Source organism: Perognathus longimembris, unplaced genomic scaffold, assembly GCF_023159225.1.
Source record: "Perognathus longimembris pacificus isolate PPM17 unplaced genomic scaffold, ASM2315922v1 HiC_scaffold_5537, whole genome shotgun sequence".
Taxonomy (NCBI): Eukaryota; Metazoa; Chordata; class Mammalia; order Rodentia; family Heteromyidae; genus Perognathus; species Perognathus longimembris.
In genome coordinates, this window is record NW_025960975.1 from 1 (window position 1) to 11422 (window position 11422).

General features: G+C 56.1%; 1 gene segment (V, D, J or C); it reads right to left on the reverse strand.

Moving 5' to 3' along the window:
- Window positions 1-122: 122 nt before the first annotated feature.
- On the reverse strand, window positions 123-2674 carry LOC125345381. The segment is given in 2 exon segments: window positions 123-565; window positions 2545-2674. Coding segments are annotated over 2 exon segments (558 nt in total).
- Between the last annotated feature and the right edge of the window lie 8748 nt (window positions 2675-11422).

An 11422-nucleotide genomic window follows, 5' to 3' on the forward strand; every position in this document is an offset into this window, starting at 1 on the left:
TGCAACGTCCTGGATCCCCAGTACCAAAAAAGAAAAGACAAAAACAAACCAACAAAACAGGAACGTGGGCTGAAGTCCCCTTCTGCCAAGAACTGCCCAACCCTGGCATACACAGGCGGGAGGGCTGACCCTAAGCCTCACTCCTGGGGGCCTCCCTCCTGGGGTCCCTCGCTCCCTCCCTCCCTCTCTCGGGTCATCTTCTTACCAATGGTCTTGTCCACCTTCGTGTTGCTGGCCGGGTGGGCTACATTGCAGGTGACAGTCTGGCTGGGCCAGGTGCTGGAGGGCACCGTCACCATGCTGCTGAGCGAGTAGAGCCCTGAGCGCAGAACGGATGGGAAGGTGCGCACACCGCTGGTCAAGGCTCCGGAGTTCCATGACACAGTGACCGGCTCGGGGAAGTAGCCGCTGACCAGGCAGCCCAGGGACACTGTGGAGCCAGAATGGGCTCCACAGCTGGGAGCCAAGGGGAAGACGGATGGGGCTGTGGTGCTTCCTGAAAGAGAGGCAGTAGCAAGAGAGCTTGCTGTGAGACACGGCTGGCCCCAGGCCCTTTGTCTCAGCCCTGGGAGACCCCAGGTCCCATGGCCAAGCCCTGTGAGATCCCAGGTTCTGTGTCCCAGCCATGTGAGAGTCCAGATTCTGTGCCTCAGGCCTGTGAGAGCCCAGGCCCTGTATTTGTCCCAGCCCTGTAAGAGCCAGTGCTCCTGTCCTCTCAGAGCCTAGGCCCTCTGCAAAGTTCAGGCAGAAGCCAATGTCTGCTCTGTGGGTGTCCTCTCCCCGTCTGGCTGGCCCCACATGCCTAACTTCTCATGTCCACATCCTAGGGGCCGGGCCAAGGCCTGGCCTGTGGCACCTCTGACGGCAGCCCTGCTCTCAAGGTTCTCCCAGAAAGCTGTGCCACGTGGCTCCATGTGCCGTGCTCTGACTGTCTTGGCTCTGTGTTTGGGCTGCTGTCGGCACCAGTCCACGTGGTCAGCACTCTCCTGGTCACAGCTGGGGCCTCCTGCTCCTTCCTCTCCTCTGCTTGTCTGGGCCACTTTGGCTGCTGTGTCTCCTAGCCCCTGGCACCTGGTCCAGCCTCCTGTTGGAGTCCTGGCTTGATGGTGTGTCCTGTGCTTGTGTCCCCAAGCCCTGTGCACTTTGTGACCTTGATGCCAACCTGGCTGTGCTGTGGGTGAGCCTCCCCGAGTCCTGGCTGTGTTGTGGGTGACCCTCCCTGCGTCCTGTGTTGTGGGTGAGCCTCCCTGTGTCCTGGCTGTGCTGTGGGTGACCCTCCCTGCGTCCTGTGTTGTGGGTGAGCCTCCCCGTGTCCTGGCTGTGTTGTGGTTGAGCCTCCCTGCGTCCTGGCTGTACTGTGGGTGAGCCTCCCCGTGTCCTGGCTCTTGTGGGTGAGCCTCCCCTTGTCCTGGCTCTTGTGGGTGAATGGCCCCATGTGGCATGACAGGCCACAACCCTTCTGCCCCCTCCCCATCAAGACCTAGCCCCAGAACCCTGGCTCTCACAATTGCCCATGGGGTGTGTGTCTTCTGGAACTGGGTGTGAAGCAAGCTACAGGCCAGCACCCCTCAATTCTGGGTCCTGTACCCTGGACTGTCCCTTGAACTGGCCCCTGACACCCTCCTCATCCCTTAGTACCCTACCTCTGCTGGTGCCGGATCTGAAGCCTGTGCTGGGAGCCCCATCCTTGGCCTCTCCTCCTGTCTTCTTGCATTGCTTCCTGGGGGTCACTCATGCCCCCCCCACCATGCCCCTGCAGTACAGCTGCCCAGTGGAGGCCCTGACCTGTCCTGAAAACCCAGGCTATCCCTTGTTGTCTCCAGGGCCTTCCTGCAGCTTTTGCCTTAGTATCGTGAGTGTGATCTTACCTTTCACACCATCCTCAGCCCTCCCTCTCCTGCTTGGGGCAGCTCGTCCAGTTTCCAGGAGCTAATTTCTCCTACTCTGAGCACTCAAGGTTGGGGTGCCCCTACCCCTGAGTAAGGTGGCAAACCTCTTTTGCCTTCAGCCTCAGCCCAAGGTCTGCTCCACCTCTGGGATCTCTGCTCAGGCCATGAATGGGCTTTGCTTCCTTCCTTCTGAAGCATCCTGGCCTGGTGTTCCCTGTCCTCTTGTCAAGTTCCCTCTCTTTCCTCCTCAAACCCATGGCCCAGGGTTGGGACCCTTGACAAAGAGCTGCAGCCCATCTGGCTCCACTGGGAGTGGCAGCCGTAGCACCTTCCTTGTCTCTGCTGCCGGGTACCTCCTGAGCTCCTGCCCTGGCTGTCTGCGGCACACACTGGCCCTCTCCACCGTGCGCTCAGCCAGAGCCCCGCGCCCTGCCCACCGGCACTCTGCAGACCTCAGCCATCCTCCTGTGCTCTAGTACAGTAGGGGTGGTGCTGCATGAGCCGGGGGAGCTCCAGCAGAGCAGGGAGGAGCAGGGGCAGACGTGGAGGAGGGGTGGGCATGTCCCCTGAGCTCCTGAAGCTTGCCCTGGTAGTGCCACTCGCCCCTGTGTCCCATGGAGATCACAGCTCTCCTTGCTTCTAAAACTGGTCAAACCCTTGCCAGAGCCCAGGTTCCTAGGGCTCTGCCCCTGCGCTTTGTGGGTTCTCAGGGTGACCGTGCCTGTCTTCACCTGCTCTCCAAAGTTCCTCTCTTCTCTGAGGCTCCTGGCTGTCTCCTGCCTCATCCTGCCCAAGTGTGGCTCCCAGCCTGGCCTCCCTCTGGCCAGCACTGCGCCTGCTCCTGATCCCCAGGGGGCCTCATCACCCACCAGCTCTCCTAGTAGGGCCCCTGACCCTGTCTGCCTCCTGATGAGCCTTGGCACCCTGCAGTCCTCAATCCTGGCTCTTCCATACGGCTCCCTGCTCTGCTCCAGAAGCTTCCACCAGCTTCTCTTGATCCTCAGGATCACTTCTGCTTGACCTGGTCAGCAGGTCTGCGGCCACCAGCCTTCAGACACAGCCTTAACCGTCCCTACTGAGGGGTCAGCTGCCCTGGGTTCTGGCAGCTCCCTGCACTGGTCAGGATGCCGGGCCCTGTCTGCCTGCCCCTCCCTCCGTCCCGCCTGCCCCGTGCATTGACTAGCTCCTAAGGGAAGCCAAAGGGGTTCCTTGGCCTCAGCTTTCTCTGCTCTCTACCTGCTCAGTTCCTGCTGCAAAGAGAGGTGTAGCTCTGTTGCTTTGGCCCGTGAGCTCCTGGTTATGCCCTGTCCCTCCAGACCCCCACCGCCATTCTCCAGCTCCCCTGAGCTGCTTGGATTTTCTGTACCCCAGCCTCCCAACATTCTTCAGCTCTCCATAGCTGCCCTATGCCTGCTTCCCCTGAGCTCCAGAAGCTGCCTGTCCCTCAAGGCCACCAACATTCTCCAGCTCCCCTGGAGCTGCCTGGTGCCTGCTCCTCTCAGCTCCTGGTGCTGTCCTGTGCCTTCAGCCCTCCAACATGCTCACGCTTCCCCGTAGGTGCTCCACACCTGCTTGCCTGAACTTTAGGGGCTGCTCTGTCCCATCAGCCCCACAACATTCTCCAGCTGCCCTGAAGCTGCCTGTGCCAGCTCCCCTGTGCTCCTGGGACAACCTTGTCCCTCTAGCCCCTCCTTCCCACCCCAACATTTTCCAGCCTGCCTACAGCTGCTCTGCCAATGTTCCCCTGAGCTTCTGCGGCTTCCATGTATCCCCAGCCCCCACATTTTCCAGCTCCCCTGTAGCTGGTCTTCACCTGCTCCAGGAACCTTCTGGACTGCCCTGTCCCGCCAGGACCCGTCCCCCACATTATCCAGCTCGCACGTAGCTCCTTTCTGCCTGCACTTTGATTTCCTTGGACTGTTTGGTACTCAGAGCCCCCCAACATTCTCCAGCTGCCCTGTAGCTGCTCTGTGCCTGCTCCCCTGAGCTCCTGAGGCTGCCCTGTGTATCCAACCCCCCAACATTCTCCAGCTGCTCTGTAGCTGCTCTGTGCCCACAACCTGAGCTCCTGAGGCTGCCCTGTGTATCCAACCCCCCAACATTCCCCAGCTGCTCTGTGCCTGCTCCCCTGAGCTCCTGAGGCTGCCCTGTGCATCCAACCCCCCAACATTCCCCAGCTGCTCTGTGCCTGCTCCCCTGAGCTCCTGAGGCTGCCCTGTGCATCCAACCCCCCAACATTCCCCAGCTGCTCTGTGCCTGCTTCCCCTGAGCTCCAGAAGCTGCCTGTCCCTCAAGGCCACCAACATTCTCCAGCTCCCCTGGAGCTGCCTGGTGCCTGCTCCTCTCGGCTCCTGGTGCTGTCCTGTGCCTTCAGCCCTCCAACATGCTCACGCTTCCCCGTAGGTGCTCCACACCTGCTTGCCTGAACTTTAGGGGCTGCTCTGTCCCATCAGCCCCACAACATTCTCCAGCTGCCCTGAAGCTGCCTGTGCCAGCTCCCCTGTGCTCCTGGGACAACCTTGTCCCTCTAGCCCCTCCTTCCCACCCCAACATTTTCCAGCCTGCCTACAGCTGCTCTGCCAATGTTCCCCTGAGCTTCTGCGGCTTCCATGTATCCCCAGCCCCCACATTTTCCAGCTCCCCTGTAGCTGGTCTTCACCTGCTCCAGGAACCTCCTGGACTGCCCTGTCCCACCAGGACCCGTCCCCCACATTATCCAGCTCGCACGTAGCTCCTTTCTGCCTGCACTTTGACTTCCTTGGACTGTTTGGTACTCAGAGCCCCCCAACATTCTCCAGCTGCCCTGTAGCTGCTCTGTGCCTGCTCCCCTGAGCTCCTGAGGCTGCCCTGTGTATCCAACCCCCCAACATTCTCCAGCTGCTCTGTAGCTGCTCTGTGCCCACAACCTGAGCTCCTGAGGCTGCCCTGTGTATCCAACCCCCCAACATTCCCCAGCTGCTCTGTGCCTGCTCCCCTGAGCTCCTGAGGCTGCCCTGTGCATCCAACCCCCCAACATTCCCCAGCTGCTCTGTGCCTGCTCCCCTGAGCTCCTGAGGCTGCCCTGTGCATCCAACCCCCCAACATTCCCCAGCTGCTCTGTGCCTGCTCCCCTGAGCTCCTGAGGCTGCCCTGTGTATCCAACCCCCCAACATTCCCTAGCTCCCCTGCAGCTGCTCAGTACCTGTTTCTCTGAGCTTCTGGGTCTGCTCTGTGCCTCCCCACCAGGAGTATTTTCCAGCTCCCCTGTAGCTGTACTGTGCCTGCTCCCCTGAGCTCCTGGGCTTCCTTTCCATGTAGCCTTCTAACATTCCCCAGCTCCCCTGTAGCTGCTCAGTGCCTGCTCCCCTGATGTCTAGGAGTTACTCTGTCTCTCCAGTCCCCAACACTTTCCAACTCCCTTGTAGCTGCTTTGTGCCTGCTTCCCTGGTCTCCTGGGGCTGCCTTGTGACTCCAATCCCCCAAATTCTCCATCTCTCCCATAGCTGCTTTGTGCCTGCTCCCCTGAGCTCCTGGGCTTCCTTTCCATGTAGCCTTCTAACATTCTCCAGTTCCCCTGAAGCTGCTTTGTGTCTGTTCCCAGAGCTCCTGGGGCTGTCCTATCCCTCTAGACCCCCCAATATTCTCCAGCTACTTTGGAGCTGCTCTTTGCTTGCTCCCCTGTGCTCCTGGGTCTGCTATGTTCTAGTAGCACCCTCAACACCCTTCATCTCTCCTGTAGAGCTCCTGGCTTACTCTCTGCCCTTCCAGGAGAGCCCTGTGCTACTCCCTAATATGCTCCCCCTTCACCTATGGCTGCTCCCCTGAGCTCCTGGTATTTGTCTGCTCTCCACACTCCCTAAATTCTCTCACTGCTCTGTAGCTGGTTTGTGTCGTCTCCCCTGAAATCCAGGGCTCACACTGTTGAGGTCCCAACAGCCTTCACATTCCTCCTAGAAGCTCTGTACCTGCTTCCCTGAGCTCCTGGGGCTGTCCCAGCCCTGCAGCCCCCAACAGTCTCTAGCTTCCCTGGGCTCTACTGGCCCCAGTCCCTCCAGTCCCTCCAGCCTCTCAGCCTCTGCTCTGCTCACTTGTGGTTGTTCTGCCATGGCTCCCCGTGAGCCGGGGCATCACCCCCTTTCAGTGCTCCCAATGCTGCAGCTCGGGTTGCTCACTCTACCTTGAGCTCTTTGAGCTCTTGGGGCTCCCATCCCCAGAGTGGCCGCTTGCTCTGTCCTCAGTCCCTCAGCTCCTAGATGGCCTTGGATCCACCCCCCTCGCACAGGCCCTTTCCCCTGTAGCTGCTCCAGCCTCATCCACTGGCCTCCTGGGTGGTCCCGGTTCCCAGGACTCCACCTGCCCTAGCTCACCTGTACTGCTTTGCCATTGTCCCGGGCTCCTTGTGCTGTCCTGCCCGCTAGTACCCACTGCCTACCATAGTTCAGGGGGCTCTGCTCTCATGCTCCGAGTTCCACGGTGTCTCTCACCCACTCTCCCCTCCCTCAGCTCACATCTGGCTCATTCCTGACTTCTTCTTCTTCTGCCAGCACTGGACTTGCTTCTGAGATGTGAGACAGCCTCCACATCTTCAGCCAGCTCTCCCCAGCAGAGCCCCCGATGTTGTTATCTCCCCTCTCAGATGAGCCCCAAACCTTGTGACCTTAGCCTTTGTTCTTCCCCACTGCTGTCTGTTCTGGAAGCTTCTCCTGGGCCGCTGCATCTGGTTCATTCCTCTGTGTCCACTACGTCAGTCGTCAGGCCTCTTCTGGCCCGGCTCATCCCATGCTGGAGAAAGATCATGTTGGCCTTGGAGAAGGCTACTCTGGAGGCTGGTGTGTCTCCTGCTCTCAGCTTCTCGTGTCTGTACTGGGTTCTGGTTTGGAGTTGAAGGCAGCTGCCTTCCTGTAGCAGCAGCCAGGCGTCCTGTTCTCTCTGAACCTTCCTATACTCCTGTCTGCTGCTGGAGGCTAAGATGAGGAAGGGTCGCTGCTGCCCCTGTCCTTGGCCTTATCCGGTCATAGGCCATTCTCCCTGGTGTTGTTCCCCTCACTGTGTGAAGGCAACTCCTGTCTTTTGCTGCTGTGGTCCTGGGTGCCACCAGCTCATCTCTCTGTCTTGCCTCCTAGGAGTCCCTGCCTCTGTCCCCAGAGGTGTGGATATCACCCCACCCCCAACCTGCACCGACTAAGAATGGGATTGAAACTGGGTGGGATGAGGCACTTCCTGAAGTTCTCCTTTCCACTGGGTGTTTCTGTGTGTGTGGGGAGGGGGAGTCCAGACCTGGCTGTGCTGCTTTCTGTGGGTGGATGGCTGGTGGGTGAGGCTCCAGGGATGCAGGGGCAAGGGCAAGCACTGGGTCCTCCACCAGCTGCCTTGCACTCCTGGCCTTCAGGTGTCCATGGGCTGGCACACTGTCCACTCTGAGATGTCAGCGTGACAGCTGGCTGGTGGCCAGCAGTGGTGGCAATCTCCATCTCCCTCTCCCTCAAGAGACTCTGGCTTGGGAAGAGGGTGAGGAGAGAGGGGCCTGGGAGAGTCCTAGCTGGGTGAGGCGGGAAGGTGTGGGGGTCCAGGGATCTCCCTGAGCTCACAGGTTAGGGGCAGGGTGTAGCTGTGGCTCCTGGTAGCCAGGAGGAGCCTAGACTGACTTCAAAGGGATCTGAGCAGGAATGGTCCCTAGATCAGGCACTACCCAGAGAACCTGATGGGCTGTAGTTCTGGAGTCAGACCCCTCATCTGTGTGCACAGTCAACTCCACAGAGGGAGCAGCGGAGTCCACTCAGGGCCCGAGAGGAGGCCGGCAAAGCCCTGGGGCTGGGGCCAGTCTTGACAGGGACAGAGGGTGGCTGATGGGTAGGGCTCAGTCAGGCATGGAGCCAGGGCCCAGGGCTAGCCCAAGTAGAACCAAGGCAAGAAAAGGGGCTTCCCTGGCACCTGGTGGTGCTTCTGGGGTGGGAGGTGGGTGGTGAAGGGAGAAGGTAGAGTGGGTGTGGAGATCCCAGAACCCAGAAATAGGGTCATAGAGGAAACATCTGGGATCGTGCCTCGATGAGGGCCAGTTTCCTGAGCTGAGGCCCCAGAGAGGCCACTTCAAGGTGCAGATGGCAGCTAGAGTTGTTCTTTGGCCCACCACCATAGGGATATTCACGTACTGCCTACTAAATGCGCTCCTACCAGGACAGGACCATGATGGGTCCTTGTGTCCCCACGGGCCCTGGTGCTCCTTCAGATAGAGCCAGTGTGACTCCAGAGCAGGGGTGTGGAGCGGGAATCGAGAAGGTCCGGTGTGCTCCAGGGGATGAGAACCAGTGTGACTCCGGAGCAGGAGTGTGGAGAGGGAATCGAGAAGGTCTGGTGTGCTCCAGGAGATGAGAACCAGTGTGACTCTGGAGCAGGAGTATGGAGAGGGAATCGAGAAGGTCCGTTGTGTTCCAGGGGATGCTCTGTACCTCTTACTCTGACTTGGAGGCAGCTACTCTTGGCCGACTTTGTCTCGGTGGATTGGAGTTTATCATGGCTCAGATTGAAAGTCTGGGAGCTGAGCGGCCTCAGACAATGCAGGCACACATTGTGAGGCCAAGGAGGCTGCAGATGGGTGGGAACATCTTATGCTGGCTGGGGACTGACAGCTCAGGCGGTACCTGTGTTCATCATCTGAGGAAGCTGGGGCAGTGTCCCATCTCAAGTTGGCAGGTTGAGGTGCTGAGTCTGATTCCTGTCCAGTTCTGGAGGCCAGGGGCAAGGCCACGGATCAGTGTCTGTGGGTGGGGTCCCAATGCCACAGGGAGACCCTCTCCTAGTTCCGTGGTTCCATCAGTCTGCTGTGGCCTGTGGAAGCAGTGCCCAGTGCCTGTGTTTTCTCATGCTGTCTCCCTGTGTGTGAGTGGCTGTGCCCCACCTGCTCCTTACAAGGACTGGGTTAGATGCTAGCCCCGACTCAGTGTGACCTCATCTCAACCTGATTCAACCCACAGGTTCTTTTTCTCAACATGGTTATATTCAGAGGTGAGGCTTGGGGCTTGAATATGTCACCCTATAGCAGACCCCATCGCAGACCATCCTGGCTTCCCCAATTTCATGTCCCCCTGCAAAATACATTCTTCCTATCTCAGGACTCTCAGAAGTCTGTCCTGTCCAGTGTTAGCTCTAAATCCCACATTTCATCCAAATGTTACCCAAATCAGGTAACCAGAAGATTCAGATATGATTTACTGTGGGGTCAGAGTCTCTCCATGTGTGGATCTGTCAACCCAGAGGACAAATCTCTCTTTGACAGTGCAGTGAGGGAGACAGTGTGTGTGTGTGTGTGTGTGTGTGTGTGTGTGTGTGTATCTTTGGATTACAAAATGGAGAAATTGGCTAGAAGACGTCTTGGCCAGAGAGTTCAAGGTCTATTAGGGGGAATTCCACAGATTTTAGGCTCTCAGTGACTCCTGGGTCTGCTGCTGTCTTCTGAGAACTGTGGTGCAGCGTCACCTTCTGTGCCTGTGGTGGCAGCAGCAGCCTCTGACTCTGTCATTTTCCCTTTGTTTGGTGTGGTCTCTGTCCCTCTTGATCCTTGATGCCTTGCTTCTGCTGTTATAAAAGTCTCAATGTCATGGTGTCCCCTGTGAAATTCATAAGGATCAAGCCATCTTAAAAGAGAGGCCTCCACAGTTCCTTCCAGACAGCCTCATCTTTGTGCCTGGGCTCTGGGGAAGCAGAAGGCAATCTATTTTTCTACATGCCTTCTCATTAATATGCTATCTAAATAACCACAGATCAAGAAATAGGGACAAGAACTGACAAGTGGGATTGTATCAAATCAACACCTTCCGCAGAAGAAAGGAATCAAGTACTAGAGTGAAGACAGATGGTGCAAAGGTATCAGGCCCCTTCCCCCCTGTCAAAAATGCGCTGCTTCTCCAGCAAGTGTTTCTGGCCAGGTGCTCTGGCAGGCTCTTTGCCACCTTCATGAGTGGCGTTCTTGCCTGGTAGGAGGAGGGATTCCCTTCCAGATGCTGTTCTCTTGGAGGAAGGATGTCTTTTGTGGGGAACTCACACTTTCCCTTGGTGTTTCGGGCTGTCTGAAACGTGACAAGGTGTCCCTGCATCCACGTGCGTCTGGCTAGATTGTGGGCTCCTCTTCCTGGTCTTTAAATTTGCAGTGGAAGCACATGGAAAGACAGCAGGCTCGGCCACCGGCACTGTCTCAGCCTCTGCCGCCGGCATTACCCCCACTAGCTCTGCCGCCACTGCCACTGCCCCCACCACCAGTGAGTGCTTAATTCTGCCTTCTTATGCAGGCAGTTAAAATTTCATTCTTTGGTATAACTCTCTGTATAACCACAGCTTAGTTGGTGTGACTCTAGATGTGGAAATCTGGTGGCTCCATAAGACTCTCTTTCTTCGGAGAGAGCTTAGTTTGTTCCCTGTTGTCTTTCTGCCACCTTCTGTGAGCTCTCTAACTGCTGAATTCTGTAAGGCCTTCAGAGGAGAACATACTCCCATACTCCTCAAACCTTCAATGGAATTGAGAGGGAAGGATCACTACCAAACTCATTCTATGAGGTCAGCATAACTGTCATCCCCAAACCAGATAGGGACCCACCAAAGAAAGAGAACTATAGACCCATCTCTTTGATGGATGTTGATGCAAAACTTCCCAATAAAATTCTGACCAGTGGATGTCAACAAATGACCAAAAAAAAATCACACTCTGACCAAATGGGATTCATTCTAGGGTTGCAAACCTGGTTCAATATATGTAAGTCAATAAATGTAATTCCACATATTAACAGGAGCAAGGAGAAGAAGCACATCATCATCTCACTAGTTGCAGAAAAAGCACTTGACAAGATTTAAGACCTCTTTATGATAAAAGCACGAAAGAGGCGAGGAATTCATGGGGAATTCCTCAAGAGAATGAAGACTGTATATGAAGGTTGGGTTCTGGTGGCTCACGCCTATAATCCTAGCTACTCAGGAGGCTCAATTCTGAGGCTTTAGGTTTGAAACTAGAGCGATAAACCACTTGTAAATGAGCCACTCGTGGAGCTGTAGCCCAAGTGTTACAGTGCTAGTCTTGAGCAAAAAGAAGCTCAGTGACAGTGTCCAGGCCCTGAGTTCAAGCTCCAGGACCAGACAAAAAGGAAAAAGGAAAAAAATAGAGCAATGTATCCTTTTCCTGACTTAAGTAATTGTAACCCTTCTGTATCTAGCTTTATAATAGCAATAAAATACTAAAAATCCACACAAATTAAACAATCATAACAAATAATAAATGGGTAAATGAACTGCAGAGTCTTTTCAACTGCAGAAGTACACATGGCCAATAAATACAAGATAAAAATGTTTAGCATTCTTTGCCAGCAGGAAAAAAGCAAATAAAACCTGTGTTGCTATTCTGCCTTAACCAACAGAATGGCAGTAAGAAAATAACTGACAGGAAATTGTTAGGTTGTGGAGAAATGGCACCTTTATTCACTACCAGAGGAAATGTAAATTGGTTCAGCTTTTGCAGAAATCAGTATGAAGTTCCCCTCAATTACAGCTAGAATTCCTCTAATATCCACTAT